This window comes from Macrobrachium nipponense, chromosome 8 (genome assembly GCF_015104395.2).
Source record: "Macrobrachium nipponense isolate FS-2020 chromosome 8, ASM1510439v2, whole genome shotgun sequence".
In the NCBI taxonomy this organism is placed as follows: domain Eukaryota; kingdom Metazoa; phylum Arthropoda; class Malacostraca; order Decapoda; family Palaemonidae; genus Macrobrachium; species Macrobrachium nipponense.
This window is the reverse complement of record NC_087203.1, coordinates 85,473,002-85,496,008: the sequence shown is the minus strand read 5'-3', so window position 1 is coordinate 85,496,008 and position 23,007 is coordinate 85,473,002. Positions and strand designations below refer to the sequence as shown.

The following is a 23,007-nucleotide window of genomic DNA, read 5'->3' as shown; positions in this document are numbered from 1 at the left end:
AGCGGCGGGCCCGAGCAGTGCTCCTTCTGGGATCTATCCTTGCCCCAAAAGTCCTCCTTCAGATCAAGGATGGACCCCTCCTCCTAACCCAACTTTTCATTTTCCAAGTGAGGTGCCGGGGCTAGATCAGGCATGAGCTTCCCTGGGCCTCGTGGGTTCTCCGTCAGTGACAGTGCTGCTGGCTCACCTGAACCATGCTCCCATCAGCGCTGCCGCTCACTTGGTGGTGGCCATGAACTGCCTTCCTTTGCCTTTCCGATGCTGCCCCCTGGGTTCCTGCCTCCTCTAATGTTGCCAGAAGTGACAGCGATGCCAGCCATGCCCATGCCACATCAGACCGCACTCCAGATAGCTACCCTGTCCCTCCTGTGACACCCGGACCGGTTACCGTTCCTGGACTGGCTACTGTTCCCATACCTACACCCATTCCCGGGCCTGCTTCCAACTCTGCAACTGCCCCTGTACATGAGCTGTCTCACTCTGATGCTCCCTGGATGACTATCACTTCAATCCTGCAGAAGCCGTCGGAGAGGAAATGGAAGAGATCGAGGAAGATGTCGTCGTCGTCTTCGTCTGCCTCCTCCTCTCCTCCCCTTTCGAAGGTTTCTCAACCTAAGAAGGGGAATGTCGCCTCTCCTCCCCCCAAGAAGTCTCGTGTCGAAACTTTGAAGGGTCTGCATTCCTCCTCCGGGAGGAAGGCAGTTGGCTCTCATCGGCTCGCCCTCTCCTTTGGGAGCGGGAACCGAGGCTTCACCTTCAGAGGCAAGGGCCTCGGGAGCATCTGGAGCATGAACGAAGGTTTGTTCTCCAGTTCTGGGTTCTGAAGACACTGCTGGAGGGACCATAGATGTGTCAGGATCTCGTTTGCGAGTTTCCTCAAGTGTGCAATCTTCCAAGGGAGGTAGCACATCCACCGACAAGAATGCGGAATCAGCTCCCCGTTGGAACAGTGGTACAAAAAGGGAGAAGGGATCGAGCCGTGGCTCGGACCCACCTGCGAAAACCAAGTCTGGTTCTTCATCAGGAGCCAAGAATGTTGCATCTCTCCCTACGGAAGGAGCAACGGGAGAGATGAAGAGGTCCCCTGTTCAGTCCTTTTCACCAGGGGCTTCAGCCTCGAAGAGCACTAGGGTGTGTCGTGAGGAGGATGTGCATTCTTGCCAGGCAGGGGGCTGCGCCTCCACGGGCAGCAGTGCTGCTCGTAAGAAGACAGCGGCTCCCACCAGTGCTGCTACAGTGTGGCGAGAGCAGTCGCATTCTCTTCGGGAGTCCACATCGTCAGTATGATCGCGTTCTCCTAGACACACGCACTTGTCACCACCACGGGTTGGTACAAGTACGTGACTTGACCCACCCTGCGGATTTAGGTTTTGCAAGTAAAGTTCATCTGGCAATCTCTAGCTGAGAAAAACTAAGAAGCTGGGTTAACTAAAGTGTAATGGCATGTATAGCACTGTCCCTGCATTTCTGAACAGGCAATCATACTACTCTGAATCATGTTAAACAATTAAAAAGTTCCTAAAATTAATTCTATCATAGTGTTACCACTTGCCCAAATTCAAGATTTGTGGTTAAAATAAGTACAATTGCACTTCATGTGTATTACAAAATGTAAAATTACTGTTAACTGAAGGTCTGAAAATTCTATATGTGAATATATTTTAAAGTGAATGTACCTGCTTCTTTGTTTCAAAATTTTAAGAAGTAAGATTAAGAGAAGTGAAACTCTCTGCCTACCTACTCCACATCCCATGAGTTTGGAACATACCAATGGAATCAGGCGATTCTAATGTAGACTAAATTGTGCAGTTACAACACTGATCATGTCCCACTACACTTCTTACACAAAACTTACTGTACATTATTTAATACAGTTTTGTATTTTGATTGACATGAACAGTATTTTAATTCACCACTGTTTATATTTCTCTCTCTTTCTCTCTGGTACAGTATTTTTACTGACATTTATGCAATATGTTGTATACTACTGTGCTTAATACAGTACAGGCAGTCCCCGGGTTACGACAGTGTTGGCTTACGACGTTACGAGGTTTCGACGCTTGTCAATAGACGTTATTTCCAGGGTTACGACGCATGTTCCAGGGTTACGACGCCTACAACGCTCATCTGGGAGATGAAATATGACACCAAAAATGGAAAATAATCAATATTTGAAGGTGATGAAAAATGCCATAAGAATGCAGTTTACATAGTTTTCAATGCACCCAAAGCATTAAAAGTAAGGTTTTCTTGGGATTTTTGACGATGTTCCGGCTTACAACGCGTCTCAAGAACGGAAGCCCCGTCGTAACCCGGGGACCGCCTGTAATGTAGTATTATATACATATATTTTTCCATCTGTGTATAAATACATGAGCGCATTATAGTGCGTTAAGATAACCAACCCCTTAGTGTGTGTTTGCTCTCTCTCTCTCTCTCTGTTATTCTTAATAAAAAATGAAATCTTGAGAGAGAGAGATATATATATATATATAAACATTTTCACAATGGTAAGTGCATAGTTTATATCAATGAAATGAATACATGTATATACACACACAAATTCACAGACTGAAAACTTTATGTCACAGTAAAATACTGTATTAAGTACAGTACTTGACTTCATTAAATGAAGTCAACAAAAATACCATACTGCAAACAGAGAGAGAGAGAGGGGGGGCACACCTCATAAGCATATGCAATCAGCTTCATTCTTGTTAGGCTAAACAACTAAGTTAATAAAAATTATTAATAACTTAATATGAAACTGTGCTACATTCTAAGCTAAGTAAGTTGCTCCAAGGTGCTGTACTGTGTAGGCCATTTGCCCAACTTTGTTTCTTAATGGATTTAGTTACTAAACAGAAGGGGCCGAACTCCCAATTTGTCTGGGAAGTTGAGGTGCCAGTATGCAATTTCATTGAAACCTTGCCTGTAATTTTCAGTATTTATGCATTATCTAGTACTGTACTTCCATATGTTGTTCACTGTGTTCATTAATACTATGCTCATTTAATCATTCTACAAGGTCTGCTATACTTTTCAGCCAGATTTCATGCTATTACAAAATCATTTGACCCAGAGGCTTGCCTGAGGGTTCTGACGGTTGTTGGTGTTTTACAGAGGTAAGCCAGAAATCAGTTATATACTATATATTAAACTTTATTTGCTGTACCATCAGTCAGTCTTCTCCAACCGTCTAATGTCTGTGACATTTGTACTCTTGATCAACTTGCATTCAACTGGTCCTGATCTTTGTTAACATGTATTTCTATTTGCATTTCTTATCATCATCTTCATATAGTAATCTTAAGTCCTATTTTCATGAACAGCTGCTTGAGGCATCCTTCTTGTTTTACAGGTATTCCCTCCTTTTCTTTCTCTCATGGCTTGTCTCAAAACTTCAATGAGTCCTGAGATGAGATAAATTTCTAATGCATATGACATCACAGGAAATGAACTTTACATATGTTTCCTGTTTGGCCTTGGAGAGCCCCACATCATCTGAGAGCCTTTAACTGACTACATTATAGAGAGAGAGAGAGAGAAGAGAGAGAGAGAGAGAGAGAGAGAGAGAGAGAGAGAGAAAATAAAAAGAGGAACAAACTGCCCTCCCAAATATCTTTGCAAACTGTAACTGTTCTTGCAACATCAATCCTACTGCTTTCAACTGCTAGACAAGTACACTATACACACTTTCAAATACTGTATTGCATACTAATAGGCTCTTTGCAATTTGAACTTATTTTCCATTCCTAGCAATACATCTCCTAAGCACATAATTTATTATTATTCAACCCATTTTAAACCAACTTCAAGAATGATAGCAATCTAGTCACTTGAAAGGGAAAAGTGATCCACAAATCTACTTAACCAATCACAATATCCAATTCTTTCATGAAATAGTATCTAATAGCTTCAATAAAGGTGGATTTGATGGTATAGATTCCTTCAAGTATCGCTCATTCACAATGTGATAAAAGACACCACAGATTTCATACTGTATTCTTGCAGAATTCATTTGGGGTACAAAGTGTTTACTTTTCCGAAATGCTTCTGTACTTACCTGGTACTCTAAATATGACATCATTTTGATTTGTTTTACAAATATGTACCAGTACCAGTTCATCATCAAGCCATGGTAACTAGCTGTCATTTATTTTAACTACATCATTATTCTATACAGCAAATTATTAAAGAACGTTTACATATTACAGTTCTTACGTTAAAGCAACATCCAGTGCAACAGTAGGTATAGTTGTAATGTTGTTGCAAAAATCAACTCTAAAACGAGCCAAAAATAATTCTCTTGTAAAAGAGTGTATGATGTGATGAGTGGTCATATTAATAAATATGCAACACAGGTCCTATCTATTTAAAATTCATGAACAAATTTCCAAATCTATAAGGTCTGTAAGTTTAAACTGAGCATCAAGTATGTAGATTTTTCAAGCAGTCTATGTAAAGTGAAATTGCTCATGTTTGAAATGGATAACCAGTCAATAGATAATGGATGAATGTTACTTACTTATTAAAATAAGAGTTAGCTTGAATGAGTTCATTCCAGTTAACAAATATAAGATCAATTTCCTTCTCTGTAACAATACTTGAAGCTCGAAAGGGTTTGATAAAAGCCTGAAAAATGGAAGACAATTGCTTTCAACTTATTCAAAAATAAAAATACTGCACTGATATACTCATTATGTTACAAACAATAACAGAATAATCATACAGGATTTTTCCACTGTTAAGTATGCTTGCAAATTAAAGTACTGTACATATCAAGCTCTCATGTAGCATGCATACTAAGAACCTGCACAAGACTTGAATAAAAATAGGTAAATCATGCCCTTTACATAATTCAAATATTAAAAGATCCCCATGTTTGAAAAAAATACTATTACCTCTTCTACAAGCAGCAACTCACTGAGGTACGTAGCCTCCGTGTTAATAAATTCTTGAATTACATTCTGACGGCTCTGCTCAATAGGAGAAGACTCTGAAATCTTCCAACTTTCTCGAGCTCCACGACCAGGAGAAACGGTAACTGGTTTTTTCCTATCTGAAAAGCATTCAATAAAAACAAATTCCCTTATATTGTGCAAACTATCAACTTTTATCATTTGGAAAATGTTCTGATCTAAAGTTCTTAAGAAGCAAAATCTTCAAAAAGAAAGGTTCCTGAGGAAACATGTCTATGAAAAAATACATTTTCATGAAGTTAGAATGAGTTGTATATAAATATATAATATTAGATCTCAGGTTGCCATATTTGGTATACATCACCTATTTTTCCAAATTTAAAAAACATGGCAACAGTGCAATGAACTGGCAGTTGAGTCAACTTAACCTTTCTTAACATTGGGTAGTTCTAAAATACAATAATGACAGTGCAATTCTATTCTTAGAGCTTTAACTAAAAGACCTAATCTAAATAGTTGGCTTTAAAAAAATGCATGTCAATCTTGGTTAAAGGCACCTAACAGTACAGTACGTACTGGGAGAAACAGAAAAATCTGAACTTTCAGACAAATGCTCTTCAAAAAATTATCATGAGACTTTTCTTTCAATGTAAGCTGATATTAGGGCTGTCATACATTTTTATTTTCATTAATAAACTTAACATTCAATAGTTTCAAATTTGTTCAGAAAAATGTCATTCAGATGCTAAGATATCACTTAAATAAATGACAATTTTTATGAGTCCATCACAGCACCATATAGCCCTGGATACCTTGTCACATTTTCATTCTTTTAATGATCACATTAGCAGAAATTCAACATACTGTATACTTTATATTCTTACAGTATGCCAACCATGGAATTAACATCTATATTTGCTGAACATGAAAATTTTTAATTAAGTTATTCTGCACTGATATATACAAGCAATAATAAAATAACAAAGTACTTTAGTGTAAATTAATGCTGCTTCTGATTTCACTTACTAAAATATTTAACAGTTCTATTCAGAAAAGTAATTATTGTTACCTTATGCAAATTATGATTTTAGAGACTTGGTAAAATATCTTATAACATTATGAGACTAATAATCATCAGACTACATAACAAAATGGCTCCCATTGTGTAGTAACTGTCTTAATAGCATTAGATGACAAGGATTTGCATCAGATTTGCTTTTTTAAAAAGTATATACCATTTATTTCAAACTAAAGAATCCAGGATTTATATTAAAACTTTTGATTCCAGTTGTGTGATTGTTCATTTTGGAAGCAGTGAGCTTCATTTATGCAGTATCTGTAATGACCTAGTGATGATAAAGTGTCGTGAAGATTTCTTGAAATTTTTTTAAAACATTATCACTACTACCAAATATGTACATTCAATAGATTTAAGAGGCAATGGATTTCAAGATTACAATTCATCCAGAAATGGAATTTTTCAGCTTTATAAGATGTATAAAATGAAGTTGAATACATGTATTATGGCCATAATATTCAAATTTCATTTTTATACATCTTATAAGATATTTTAACATGACCACAGAGCTAATCCTGTTAATTTGCATGGGTCTGGTTTGAAAGGCTTACAACTGACAAAAGATATTTGACATTCAATAAATTACAATGCCTTAAAAATTTAGTAATTGTATACTAATCTGAAAATGCTGAAGATTCTGACAAAATTTCTTACAGGAAACTGTTTCCAAAACTTGACATATTCACTTTTGGTTAAATAGGACACTCATAAAATAAAAAGTTTATTTGTTAATACGTATGTTATTCTGCATTCTCTGCACTCTGGGACAGACAGAGCCACAGGGGCTTTTTATCAAGTACCCATGAGTTAAATGGGTGCGACCAATTTGAAGAAGAGAAGTTAATTTAATACAGCATTCTGTTTGGAATGTGCCTCCAATCCAACATTGGGTTTAATCTCTGAAATTTTTATGAATAGAATCATAATTTCACAAAGCCTGTCATAAGATACTAAAGTCAAACAAAAATGTTGTGGAGGGTGACAGGAGGTTTCTCCCGTACTATATCATTCACAGTTAAGAACATTTTGGTCGTTTTACCCATAGGGAAACTGACCTAAACCTAAAACCTCAGTGGTAAAGGCGGATTAAGCACACAGATGAAGTGTTCGCTCTGTATTTATCCCGATTTTGTTTTCATTTCTTCTAAATGTGACTTCGAGTAACCTTAGCGTGCACATACAGACCAAAAAGGAATTATCAGTACACACACACACACACACACACATATATATGAATAAGTGCTAAAGTGGAATATGGACAATAATCAAATGGCTTGAAATTATGATATTATTAAGAGATCTGTGATTATTATTTCCAAAAAACACACAAAGAAAGGAAAATCACTAAGAACAACCAAAATTTACTCTTTGTTTCTTTAGAAAACAAAGTACAGTAAATGACAGATCTCGGGTAAAGTTACAAACAAGGGCTTAACCTCAAGGCTGAGATTAAAAAAGGATAAATAGACCTGGTAGAGCTGTATTCTTGTCCTGGCCCCACCCTAACAAATCTTAGAATGAAATGACATTTTGTATACTTTTAACATCTAAAACGATAGTCTATCAAAGAAACACAAAGGCAAGGCATGGTTGACCTTTTACAGCATACAGATGTAGATTTAATGAGATAACCTTTTATAATTTTTAATTACACTACCTATCGCAGAATAAGACTGCCTCCAAACTCCGTATATGCCAAGTTGATCTTACTGAAAGATTTGATTGGGTACTGGGGTCACGTCTTTAAAGGATTGAAATTTCAGCTTGCATTATTAGGATTTAACTCATTATAAAGCCATAAAATTTGTTTGGTCTTTCATCTGCGTCTACACATAACAGCGTTTTGTATATGAACATTGTCATTCAATTGACTCGCCCTGTAAAGAAAGTACTCGCATAAGCGTTCTTCCTGATTCACCATGGAAAGAGCAAAAGAAACTGAGAGACGTGTTCTGTCTTCGGCTAGGTCACTCGCATACAACATTCACAATTACTTTACGAGAGAAAAGATAAACAATGGGCCCCTTGAGCATAGTGACGCGAGTTTGGGACTTGAAGCTATCAATATTATAGAGGTAAACTATTTATAGTAATTTATAATAAGGAAAAAGAAAAAAAGTAAGAAATGAAAGTGTGGGTGGAGGTATTAATCTTGCACCATCCAGTACAGAACTTAATACAGCTTTACTAATAAACTGATGAGATTTTTCCCTGCATCTACAAGGGGAAAAGTCCTAAACTTTTAGATCCAAATACGAAGCATTCTGATGACACCTCCTGTCATCTGCCATGACATTTTGGTTTGACTATAGTCTTCAGAAATACTAAAAAATAATTGATAAGAACAGGTATGCAGTATTTGATATAGTCACAGATGTAGTTGCAGCTTTATCAGCATTTATACTTCCCTTAATGCTGCTGACTGCAGGGTTCCAAGATATTTTAACATTCATACATCACAGCTGATATATGCACATTTCCAGTTGTATGGGATATCATCATCATGTTCCACTAATTTATGTGCAAAAATTTGAAAACGGTCAGAGTACAACAAAATCATCCATTAACATTATAATTAGAGTAGCTCAAGACAGTACAGGAGGAAAATGCAAGTCATTATGAAATTAATAAAAAAGATTCTTACTCCCATTTTGACCATCATTATTGGTACTCTGCTGAATACAAATAATACCAGTTTTCTTAATAAAAATCTTGTGAGAAGTAATATGCATGAAAAGCAGTTTAATTAAAGGATTACTAATCTGCCTTTCTTGCAAAATGGTCTCTTGTCTCCATGTCTTATTTTTAGCACTTTTTCTCTAAGTGCTTCCATTACTCTTGCTCTTTTTACTCTGGCCAAATTCTAATCTTACATTCTCTATATTTTCTTCACATGAGGTCTTGAAGCCTTAGAAAAGCTTCTGTCTGCTCTTGATATCCTTAAGGCACTCACCAGTTTGAATGAAGGCTCAATACTCAAGGTACCTCCTTATGCTTTACCCTTCACCTCTTGTATACGTACTTGCTTCTAGCTATTTCCTATTGTTGTTCACACTGTAATATTCACTCACTTTCTGATTCCTGGTAAATTTTTATGGTTGTTGTCTTCCAAGACCTTTGCAAACACAAACTGTTTCCTCTTTTGTAACTTTTTTGCAGAAAATTTTATGTACCAAATTTCTTCTACATTTGTTTTTGACATAACTACCCTTGATGCATCTTGAAATGCAATCTTAAATTTCTTTGCTTCACCTGTCCAAAGGTTCACTCTCCTTAACAAATATCATTTCTATTCCTCTCATGGGGTACTGCCTGCAGTGTGGCTTGATCATAAACACTATATGGCTTTCTTTTATTCTCTTCTGTTTCCTTTGGTCTACTGCCACTTAGTTCTCCAACTTCTTCAAGTTAAAAACAAATCCTTTTGAGGTTTAGAATTGTGATTCAGTGATCCAAGAGATATGTCTATATCTTCTCATCCATCCAAATTTCATCTTGAACTTAATGAAAAAATTTAACTTTCCCTTTCCATTACTATTTTTGGTGTTTAAATAGCATCTGTTCTCAGGAGACCACATACTACCAGTCATGCCTATCTAAGCAGGAGAGTTCTTTCAAATTTGAAGTTTCCTTTTTTGTATCCGATCAAAAGGCAATTTTGATTCATCTTGGCCTATCTTCAGAACCTTTCAATGAACTCTGTGGTGGCTTTAAGGAATATTTTCACTTGCAAAGTCTAAATCAGTATCCTTGATCTGAATGAGAAAGTCCCTCATCTTAAGTGACCAGACAACAACTACTAGTCAACACATCTATCACATTCCTTGTGGCTTACTACTATTTTCAAGAAGTTTAACCAGACAGTTGAGCTAATTTATTTAGCTTGCACAGACCTGATCTGCAGGATTTATCATTTATTAATAATAAAGTTTAGAAATTATAAGCTAAATTACAGCTTTATACAAATTCTATAATTGTGGCAACTGAAAATGAAGGAGCTTCTGACAAAAATTTTCAAAATGATTTGTTTCCAAAACTTGACTTTTGTTTTTTTTAATAAATTTTGGTCAACTAAACAAAACATTCTGAACTGTTCAATGTGACTCTACAGTCTGTACATTTATGGACAAGATCAAGTGGGCTATTCATAAAGTATCTATAGGTCAAACATGAATTATCAATTCAACAAGTAAAAACTACTTGCATGTGTTGTTCCTTAAATTTGATGAATTCCATATACAACACAGGGCTTCATCTGTTTCCATTTGTTACTATAAAGCTCATTATTCAATATATTCCTCCAATAACTGATTATAATAGGTTTTAATTATATCATATACTTATCATTATCAGGAATATTTCTGTAATCTTGTCATAAGATTATTGGGATACTCATTTGGATGACCATCACTTTCCTTCCTCCTTCTCTTACTGGTATGCATTCCTAAATATTCAAGAAAAACTTCTACTACTTTTCTGTTTGTTTTTCTGAGGGCAAGGACTAGAAATGGCACTACACAACTCCTCCAATAAAAATAAATACCCAAAAGCAAAAACAAGAATAAAATGAAGTACTACAAAATAATTTACTACATACATTCATCTCTTCATATACACTCAACAACATATTTAAATTGTTTTACTTAATATAAAGTTTTGGGTAAAAACCTTAACAAATCTTTTCAGTTTTGGGTGAAATATGCTTAAGTTTTCCCAAGGGTAATGTTCATTCTAGAAGTTCATATCACTATAATTGTAACTGGCTTATAAAATAAATTAGGCAGTGATTAATGTACGTATATCAATAATCACAGGTAATCTACCAAATGTACTACATATGCACGTTATACAATGTTAGGAAGGTTTAAAGAAGATGCCCAAATTACACTTCTTTCACTTTAATTTTGTTCTAAACAGCATAAGTACATAGAGAAGGATGTCAATAATTATCAGGTTGTTCTCTGAATACAGGTGACTAAAAGTTTATGAACAGAACTCATGATCCAAGCACGATTACATCTTGGGCAAGATACCACCTACATCTTACATTTGGACACTGAATGAGATTCCTATTAACTTTTAATAAATTATGCCACTTATACATTACTATAGTACTGTATTTTCTCAGAATGCATAAAACTGCTTTTAAATGCATTTTCCTTTCAATTTTCACTGAAGAGACATTGGAAATAAAGACTACATTGTGACCTACCCTGCACATAATTTTTCCATGCATATACAAAAAAGAAAACTTAATAAGCAGAACCTAAATTCATCTATGTATACTAATAAGATCAAATCATACTATATACTACAAAAGAAACCTAGAGAAAAATATTTCATTAGAAATTTAAATCTATCAATCCACAACATTTTCTACTTATTAATATACATAAATTCTACTTTCTTAACCATACTATAGGATGTATCTGGATAAGAAATGTTCACTATGTATAGGTACAAGCATTTGAAACCATCAAATCTATTATGAGATCAGTTGTAGTATTAAGTAATTATTTTCACAAAATAAAAAAAATGCTAGGTTTGAGTGTTAATAATAAGTGGTGGTACACTTACTCATGTCAAATGTTTCAAGGTACTAAAACCTGATCACTCACTAAGACACATTCAGTGCAGAGGATTGAAATAAAACTCTACATCCACAGCATTAAGAAGGCATTAAGGCACATGACACTAGCACTACCCAACTCTCCATTTTGCTGCATCAACCCAGGATAATAGTGGCTTAACTATTCTATTTAGGCACTGAGCATATTCTAAACCCCTATGGTCTTGGCACCAAATGGCAAGTAGAGACATCTGAATGAAACTAAACAAATGCCATAAATAATATAGCATAGCCCAGTAAGCCATAAAATAGCATAACACACCTAGCAGTTTACCTATACACTGTACTTTCCAAGGGTAGCAATGAACACATACCATGAAGCCTACAACACATTTCTTTCAAACAATATATGCAAGAAAAAAAAAAAAAAGACTACTCTACTCTCAAATTCTTCTTTATCTTAGTTCAAGTATTCTTTATTCCTCTTCTTTCCCAGTATCCACCAACATGAGATTCAATTATACACCTACAATCTACTTCAACAACATCATGTCTATACTTATTTATATATAATTTTTAGCAAGGATTAAAATTCTTTAGTCTCATATGTGTGTGTGAAACACTGGATCTGGTTATAGGCCTATGAAGTGAATTCAGATGGACAATGAACTAAAACATATATGAAAAAGGGTAACTTGCTCTTACCTTTAGTCAGATGCTTGTGACTGATATATCATTGCAAAAGAAAACTGGCAAGTGAATTTACAACAAAAAATAACAGGTTCTGATCCTTTCCATCAAAAACATATTACAATCATATTAACTTGTATATGATATTAAATTTTGACTTATGTCAGTTGTTCATTTGTTCAACTTTCATGGGTTTGCCCTTCTGAACGATTCAGGAAAATTTTCAGGAAATTCTTTTCAATCACGTCAATAATTAATTTCCATAAGAGAAAGTAAATATTTTCAGATCTTGTTAAGTTTAAAGAGATGAAAATGAATGGAGCTTGTCAGCTGCAAATTTCAGTGAATTGGGAAGAGGATACAAGATTGTTTTTTATAACATTACAGAGCTGCCGTGCTATCTTAAATTTAATTTTTCCATCAGTAAGACATTTTTACAGCTACCTTAAGGATCTTGTCTTTCACTGCCACTCCTATCCAGTGGCACAAACCACAACTCCTACAGTGAAATGGATGAAAAACCTTAATGGAGGACACAGCATTTTAAACTGAAACTAATAAGCTCAATTAACTGAAAACTGAATATGTCTTGGAATGGCTAAAATATTTGGATTCATTGCTTTTTGTAGCAGCTTGTAAAATTTCCAGTAACAGTCTCAACTGACAAGCCTTGTAACAACACACTTGAAGCCTTTTTCAGAACCTAATCAGTTAATAATTAAGGATGCTATAGTAATTTTAATCATGTAAATGAGATTTTCAGAGTACTAAAGCACAATAGCCAAAGATGAGAACCCACACACCAGAAATGCTTTCTTACAAAAAAACCACTTCAAAACGGTCATCCCTCACATAATGCTTCCTGCTACTGCATAATCATGTCTAAGCTGCTTTATAGATATGCACGGTAAATATTTGCTTCAATACTGTAAATATCAGTTTCAATACACATGAAATTCTTGCAATGACTTACTTAGATGAAGCAATTTTAAATACTAAATTTTCTAAACAATAAATTGATATTGTGGGCATTACCATCAGAACTTACCTTATGAAAGAATTCTTGATATGTACATACATAAGTATCTTAAATAAAATGTATGTATTACTACATCCGCTTTGTCTTTGCCTTGTAATTCTCAAAGAATAAGTTTAGCAACAGTTATTGCATCACCAAGCACATATTGTTTTGAGATCCATTAAGTAAGGACATGATAATCATCCTAATTAAGTCTCATTTAAAAAAAGGGATTGAAATAAAAAGGAGTTTCTTACTGTAAATAAAACAGTAAAAAACTCAGTCCAAAGCTACAAACCCTGAATTTTAAAAATAAGTGCTTAAAACAAAAGTAAATATGAAATAATTTCTAAAATATCTTAAAGGAAGAGAGAGCATACTGTCCAGTAATGCTTCGACCAATTTTCTTAGTGAGAGGCTTAATTATACAACAGACAAAAAATGACAAATCTATATATCAATTTGTATTTTTCATAAAGATTAAACCTGCAGTCTTAACATATGGGAAAGTTTTCCTGCAGGAACTAGAGAATTTTCTCTTATGTTAAGACAAAAGGTTTGTTCGGTATATGAACAAATACCTCTAATTTACCAAAAGGACCCTTACACCCTGCTACAGTGTGCTGTGAGCTGAACCTATAATGCTGAATATTCCATATAGGAGCAAATAAAAATATGTCTAAAAAGTTACTTAATAATTTTCTCCTGCCTGTTTTTAAATCATCAGCACTAAATTGAAATTCAGGATCTAAAATAATACTCTGCTGTCTGTGTTGAAGGGTGGGGCTAGGTGCCTATAACCAACCATCCAGTGCAGACAACTACCTGTACTCTAAAATACTGTCACCATATATGTATCTGCATCAAAGATGAAGCTGTGCTTGCCCAAGATGTAAGTCAATACTATTAGAACTGAAAATAAAACCATATTTCATATACTTTTTTGGAATGTATACAATGTTTGGAAAACTCAACAGTGGCTTTAAAGACTCAATGCATCATGGATCATACTCATGATGACGAAGCAGCAAAATGAGTATGACAGCATACTTATCATGCTCACCTCCAGTATAGTGCCACAGTCCTTAAGAAACCTATATGTAATCACATACATGTCTACTCAGTGAACACAGCATGACTAATGGTAACATACATTCCTTGTGACCATAATTTGTTATTTCCTTAGAAATGCCATTTAGAGTTCAAATTTAGAGAGAAAACATGCCTCTACATTCATTAATATGTATCAGAAAAAGTCTCTGAATCACTAACATGTTATAATATTTTTAACATACTTCACTCTATTCTGGTTTACATGTGATATCATCAGCATAAATGATAACACCAATAGCTTATGTATCGCCTTCCTCTGCAACACAAACCATTCCTGAAAGCATGCATTCTAATTCACTATGAGAGAGAGAGAGAGAGAGAAAGGTTTGCTTTTTGAAAGATTCTCTTTTAACACTGTAAAATAAAAATGAGATGAAAAACTTTTCCCAAGTCAAAACTACGATACAATAGAAAGTTTACAAATAAATTATATTAGCTAATTCCAATTTCCTAAAAATGTATAAGAAAAGAAAACTACAGGGTAGTAGCTGCTCCTAATGGACAACAAAGCAATTTCAACTACTCCTTTCCTAATGCATGCTTACTTTTCTTTAATTCTTTTAAATTTTATATCTACTTTACTTAAAATCTTCCATAAAAGGTTTTCTGTACACCATTATTCTTTTACAGTAATACGAAATACTTAGCATGGTTTAGAAATCTTTTAATAAATAAAAATGATTACAAAATGTGATGCAACCTTCAACAGTATGGCAATTTAAATAAAAATATGTACAGCACATGAACATATTTTAAATTGGAGGAAAGAACCTTCCATATTTACCCTTATCTGTGAAGTCTTGAAAAAATAGAATACATGCTTTCATTCTACAGTAGGTTGTCCAATGGCAATAAAGTACTAATGTAATATTCTTTGGAATGGCAGTCTTACAACATAAAATGTACAACATGAAAAGATACTCTGTACACTATACGTACTTAACATATGAGGTTTTGAGGAACTAAGCAAATATTCTTTGAATAGCTTTCTATATATTAATATAACAGACTATCTTTGGTAAGGACATACAAATGGGGGCAATGATTTGTTCACACACACTGAAAAAGTAAAGCACGACCAATAGCTCAGTCTACATGAAACCTATGCCTAACAAAAATTTATTCCTAAGTAAGAAAGTAAATGCACAACTTCAACAATCATAACCCATTTTTGTGTATCCTTAATAAAAACTTAAAGAACAATGGCTCCTACTAGTGGCCTGGGGCTCCTTGTGACTCTTTGAGTTAATGTGTACTTAATAGCTCAGTTTATGAGTTCTACAACTGCATATTGCAAATAAATACAGTACGTACTGCAAACAGACTGGGGTACGATGTCTAAAAAATAAAGATAAAACACTTGGTTAGCTGAGCTCATACTTACATACTATATACATCATCACTTCAAGAAACAAAAACTTTTTTCTTAAATACTGAAAACAATGAGTATTCTCTGTTATAGATATTCTTATCATTTGTTGGCAATTCAAAATTTACTTTCAGCGAGATAAAATTTAAAATATCGTGTGTTGCTAATGTCCCCCTTTGGAATAAACATGATATGACTGTTGCATCTTACTTTAAGAATGAACTTTAAAATATGAAATTCTTCAGAAAAGTTTATCAGCTACAGTCATCTGAGTTTTATGTGTTTTAAGACATACTATTAATATTATAGAAGCCCATCAAATATATGTTTCATGAAATAAAGTATTTAAAAGTAGAATCACCAATTTATTGACACACTTGGAAGATAAAATATAAAAATTAAATGAAGAGAACAAATCATACTGATCAGTTTAAAAAATCTGTTCAATTACATGAGTAAATGAAAAAACTTTTGTAGCCTTTAAATTATCTTGCTAACTTTCTTTCTAATTAAGCATCAACGTTTTTGTCTTTGTCATCATTATTTACTCAGTGTACTACTGAACAGCAGCAATACTGGCAAGTCTGGAGGGTCAGTCTACTTCATGCAGATAGTGTCAAGGTTTGGTGATTTTAAAGTTACAATAATTCTTTATACACTGCAGCATAAGCTATTCCTTTGACAAATGAGTCATGATGGATCCCTACTACCCAATCTGTTCTCTCCTATTACCTTTTTATAAGGAAGAAAATGGAGACCCAAACTGTGTGAAAATTATACTGTAAATGAAAATGAAACAGCAAATGAATTAAAATTTCCTATCTTCTGATGATAGCAAAGTCAGATCTTTAAAAAGCTCTACTTAAAATAAAAGTACGCATTACATGGGCATTATATTTCACTTGGATCAACTATTTAGGAATAGTTTGATACACAGCTGCATCTACAAAATAATCTGTGAACTTTCCAAGACACTAATGCTCCTAACTTTTTAAGATGTTTACTAAAAAAGAAAAAAAAATTCTGCTCACCCAGAAAAATTAAGAAAAGAACTTGTTACTATTTAGAAATGAACATAATTATCCAAACTTCAAATAATATATGAATTTTTGTAATTAGGATATTTTTCATAAATATCAAGATTTTATTGGCATAATCCATGAAAATCATGGAAATTCCATTTTTAACAAAATTAATCCAACTACTAAATGAATGAGCAATCAACCTAAATCCTGAACAAAAAATATTATATGATAACATTCACATTAAAATGAAGAATAAAAGAAAGTTCACCAGTCAATAAATAAGTCACTAAAATTAGCTGTCACTCCTAAATACCCATGATTATCTTTTATCTATGTTCTTGAAGAAGAATCACTTAAATAAAAGTCACATGTCAAAAATACATACAGTAATAAAAGTTTGATGTCTGCAGCACTAAATAAAACACATGTTAAATGCATAAAATAATTATATTACACAATAGTTTCATCAACCATAATACTAAAATAAATACAACCCCAATTTCTGTACATCCCCACTGGGAAGCTTTAAAATAGCAACAACAACAAACTACCAACAGCACTATCTTCTCCAAGTACACCTACATTAATTATGTACAAAAGACTTAAATATGAAGTTCATATGACTTGTACAGTACAATAAATCTCATCCAGGCAATGGCCACAAAGATAATTTTCAATTTATGGATTAGAGATAGTTTCTAATTAGAACAAACCTCTTACCCTGACAGGACTAAACACGAGGAGCCAAAAATACACACAAGAGAAAATGTTTTCCTTAATTTAAGCTGTGATAACTGACCAGCTCACAGACTGCCACAAATATTTCCACAAAATATGTCTAAGGAGTTGTGTATGGAAAAAGTGGGAACATTCATATCCCTGATATACAGGTAATATGCATATATCCTTTTCAAAATGAGAATCACAAGATTGATCATGTATAAACACTCAAATATCTGAACAGCATAACTCCAAAGCAATCATAAATACAAACAATTAAATTTTGGAGGTAAAAAGATTAAAGATCTATATGGTTCACTAAAACTAGGATGAGATTCATTATATTAAACTGTTAATGAGAGCTTTCAAGTATATGAATGCAACCACCACTCCTCACTACTCAAAACATTAGGGAGCAGTTTTCAATACATAACCTCAACATTTGAATGCTGAATATGCTGCTATAACTACCCAAGTGCATTTTCTCACACAAATTCTTTCAAGTAGAAGTTTATCAGTAAGAGTTGCCATGATGAAGTAGGGGCCTGACACTATGAGGTGAGTGAGGAAGGTGTGTAGCAGAGGCTGAATAGCCACCACATAGCCAAGAAGCCAAGACCACAGGGAAGCTGCAAACACAGCTAACCACAATCCGCTATATGGCCTGCCTGACTCTCTTTCTCTCTCCTATTCCTGAAATGACCAGATTTAATGGTCATTCATAAGATCATTGAGTTCACCTAAAGCATTAATATTAAACTACAATAATATTTTAGGCTTAACTTTAGAATATATCAATGTCTACTCTTTTAATAACCTTTTAGTTAGGATAAAAAGCATAGGCATATCAGTGTAATCTGTAGTCTATAGTGTTTGCAAATTTCAGTTAATGTTCTACTCAAATGAACCTTTATAAAGTTTAGTCTACTAAAGAACAAAATATAAAGACAATACCAAATGCTACACCTTCTTTAGTGGAAAGTATAAAAGCCTATGGAGAAAAAATGGATGAGGATACCTGATCAAGTTTGTCTCTAGAGCAATGTAATCATGAACCCTTTTCACCTATTGGAACATAGTAAAAAGCAAAGTGACACCGCAAAATTACACTAAAGCAACAGAACTGAAAAGCAAGTTAAGATATTATGTACAAAGCCATATGCAAGTCATCACATCAGAACTAAGATATTTCCTTGTATAACCCTAATCTTCAACAAGTCCTTTGACTGTCAGAAGATCTTGAATACTACACTAGACAGAATATAGCTATTTTTACCATTTAAATTATTACATTTCAAAGCTTATCAACACAAAATACAAGACACTTTCATTTAAGATGCAACATTCAATAGACATCCATCATAATCCACAATTAACACCAAGATGCAATCGTACTGTCACATAGGCTCAAAGAACAACCTGTTTGGCATGTACATGTAACACCCATTTTTTCTGTATGGATATCTGTAATACTGAAGTCTAAAAGTGGAAAATAAATTCATTCCAATTACTAAATGATAGCAAAAAAGGAGGCCTTTCCTTCATTTATTTTTTACCACATGATCACAGAAGCTCAAATTCTGCTTAAAAATCTGGAAAAGAACTTAGAGCCTGGATAAAAAATACTAACTATTCACATTCTTAGGAAAAGGGTAATTTTTTAACAACACTGTTCAAACTTTGTAAAACTAGTCTCAGAACTGTTAAGTCATATCTTCAATCAATGCTAATAATGCGTTTCTTCTATAATAGGTGTTTTTAAATTGTTGCATTTTTCTTTTAAAACAATATTTTCAAAGATTTCTATCTTGAGAAACCCCATTATTTTCACGTGGGTATTTGTCACATGATTATGACCAAGTACAGTAACTAGATATCTATTTGGCAAAGTCTGGTCTGTATATTTTCATCAAGAAACACCTACTAGCATACACTGTATCATACATTACACATAACAACAATTTCATGTAGCAAATCGTTGAGAAATATGGTAAGTATGGATAAATTATAAAATCATTAATCTGATCACTCAAATCATGTTACCTTTACACAAGAATAAATAGTGTTCTCTGTATGATAGGCATCATGCCAAGCCTTTTACTTCTGCTATGAAAGTTGAGGTTTTCAGTTACTCTTGTATGTCAGTTAGCTGGATTGTAAGAACTCATTATCAGATTCTGAAATGAACTGGAAATGCTTTCATACAGTGCCTTTCTTGAAAAGATGAACTTGTGGGAGAAACCAGAGGTCTGTTTGCAGTATTGAACTTGTGGGAGAAACCAGAGGTCTGTTTGCAGTATAACATAAAAACTAATAAAGGGACTTTAATGGAACAATATAAAAACATTATAGTTTAATGACATTCTTGGTATTATTAAGTTCTGGGGGAAACTAACACATGGTTAAAGGACATGATCACTGAATAATTATTTGTTATACTTTTCAGTGATACATTATAATAACAATTGACCCTTGATGGTTCAAGGTCAAAGTGAGTGACAGTTCTTTGGTGATTTAAATGCTTCCCAGGTGACATATTAGTGGTATCCTTTTCATATTGGTAAATGGTAATATAAAATATACGGTAATTTGTAATATAATGAAGTTTACTAAGTTTCATCTTCTGAGAAAGACAAAATCACATCTATCGGAGGGATTAAATATTTTTAGCTGGATACAGTCTTGAAGTATTTTCATTGTCATGAATTATAATAGCAATTACCTAATACAGTAAGTTGATCAAGTTTACCTTTTTACAGTGAAGGATATCACAGCACAAGAAATAATTTTTATTTAGGTATATTAATGTGACTATTTTGAACTCATTATGCAGAGGTGTGCTTTCTACTGAGTACTTTCAGTTGCATAGTGTAGAAATTTCCTTATTCAAATTTCCTTCAATTACTACAAAATGTCGCAAGCCACTAATTGCATATATTTTTCCCTACACTTCAATATGTTTTTAAGGATTTAAAAAACACACATATATATGTATATACGTATGTATATGTATGTATATATGTATATATGTATGTATATATATGTGTATATATAGAGTATATATATATATATATATATATCTATATTATATATTAATATATATACATATATATATATACACAGGCAGTTCCCGGTTATCAGCAGACTCTGTTATCGCGATCAGGTTTTATGGGCCTTGTCTAGCGCCATAAAATCGGCGATTTACGGCGCCATTACAGGCCGAGTTCCGGTTATCGGTGCCATAAGGGTTATTATGGCACTCCATAAGGCTGCTTATGATGCTGATAACCAGTTAACAGCGCAATAAGCCCGATTATGACACCATAAATCACTGAGTTTCGGTTAATGGTGGTTTTTATTTATTGGCACACCCCAGGGAACGGAACCTCCGCCGATAACCGGGGACTGCCTGCGTGTGTGTGTGTATAATATATATATATATATATATATAATATAATATATATATATATATATATATATATATATATATATATATATATATATATATATATATATATATATATATATATATATATATATATATATATATACACATATATATATATAGATATATATATATATATATATATATATATATATATATATATATATAGTTATATATATATATAATATATATACGGTGGGGCCCCCGTATTCGCGTTCTCCAGATTCGCGGACACACTGATTCGTGGATTTCTCTCTGGTCCATATCTACCCATAATTTGCAGGGAATTAGTCTATTTGCAGGGTTTTTCGACAATAAAGAATCACTAATTAGTGTATTTCGATGTTATTTTCATGCCTAAATACATTTTTATGATACGAAAATGATTTACTAATTTTAAAATATTAATACTGATCAATACTGTACAGGCGGCCCTCGGTTAGTGGCAGGGGTTCCGTTCCTGACCACCGATGCTGTTCCGTTCCTGAACGGCGATGCTAAGTGATTTTCGATGCTAAGCAATTTTAAAGCCTACGGCTGCTGCACACCTTCTTTCGAAACTCTAGACCAGTCAAAGGTGCCATAATCCCACAATGGCGCAATAAGTAAAATTATATTTATGCAGTATAGTACTATAGAATTTACTAAAAAGTACATTATAGCATTATAAATACTGTAAAGTGAAAAAAGCCTAGCTTTAATCCTTTGGGTGTCTAGAGTATGTATAGATATAATAAGGTTTATACAGTGTACAGGTAGCTGTAGTGTTCAAGTTACGATCATTCGTCTTACGATAATCCAATTTTATGAGAGACCAAATTACAATAGCCTAACTTTAGCCATCTTCTAGTTACATAAGTTCAATAACAGCAAAAGAGAATGATGAAAGTATGGTTTTAACGTTATACTTGTTGCGTGAACGTGTACAGCCATAAACAACCGAACGAGAAACTACTTTTTTTTTTCTAATTACATACAACTGAATTGGATAACATCCGTTTTGCTTGAATTTCAATCATCATACTACAGTACACTACATATTACCGTAGTTGTTATAAATGGTGTTATGTATAGAATAGAACTGAGATATATTAATGTAATAACTTTATTTGCTATAGATCAAAGATCAATCGGGAAATACACTGTTAAATTTAAACCTACTTATAACTGAAGCTGAGAAAACTGTTCAAGCTGCTAATGACTATTATCGTACATCGGCAACAAGGATAACACTCCAGTAAAAGTATGCCATCAAACACAACCATAGATAAAATTGAGATAAAATCATTTTAATCAAAACTACTGTGCTTGAAAGAACACATTTTACTGTTGGTTTCACACTCATACAAGATAAATAACGTAAAGTTCGTATTACGATGATATAAAGGAGAATTGCAAATGGAATCACGTAATTTTTTTACGCAATAAATATGCTGCCAATGTAATCTATTAACGAAAACAAAGAAAAAGTAGTTCACATTCACAACGAGACATATTCAATTTATATTTCCACCTAAAAACACGTTGTATAAGTAAAAATAACCTTGTCTCATATAAGGCAAGTATCTAGATATTCGTTTATGCTAACTAGAAGCAAGAGAATTCTCTCAGAATTGCGTTATGGGGAAACAAACATGTAATCTCGTATTCGCCATCAACTGACTTCAAACCACAACATTGGCTGCTCCGCGGAATACTGGCTTAAATATGCCATAGTATTTTATAATACAATAATATAAGAATACATACAATATTATTGGATACAGTGAAATAATGTTTAACTTTTTAAAGGATTTATGGAAAAGATGCATAATTAATAAAATAACACCATGCATTTTTTGGAACAGTGGCGGACAAGAACGAACATGAAAAAACATCCCCTAACAACGTGGAGCGTAGTTACAAAGGGTGCCTTAATTTGTATCTTATTTATGTGCAAAAATAAAAATACCCTATACGTAATATATTTTCATACACATTTTAAACATAAAAGCATAAACATTTAAAAAATCAACACATCGATTGCTAAATTTGCACTCTTTTTAACTTGATATTTTC

General features: G+C 33.6%; 1 protein-coding gene across 15 annotated transcripts in view; it reads right to left on the bottom strand.

The window, feature by feature from the left end:
* LOC135222896 (intersectin-1-like) overlaps positions 1-23,007 on the bottom strand; it is a 553,230-nt gene that overhangs the window by 143,870 nt on the left and 386,353 nt on the right. For all 15 annotated transcript variants that reach the window (XM_064261271.1, XM_064261270.1, XM_064261274.1 and 12 more), the window contains 2 exons: positions 4,905-5,062; positions 4,529-4,635 (listed from right to left, as the gene is read on the bottom strand). In XM_064261271.1, coding sequence (XP_064117341.1) covers positions 4,529-4,635; positions 4,905-5,062 — 265 coding nt within the window. The remainder of the gene's footprint in view (positions 1-4,528; positions 4,636-4,904; positions 5,063-23,007) is intronic.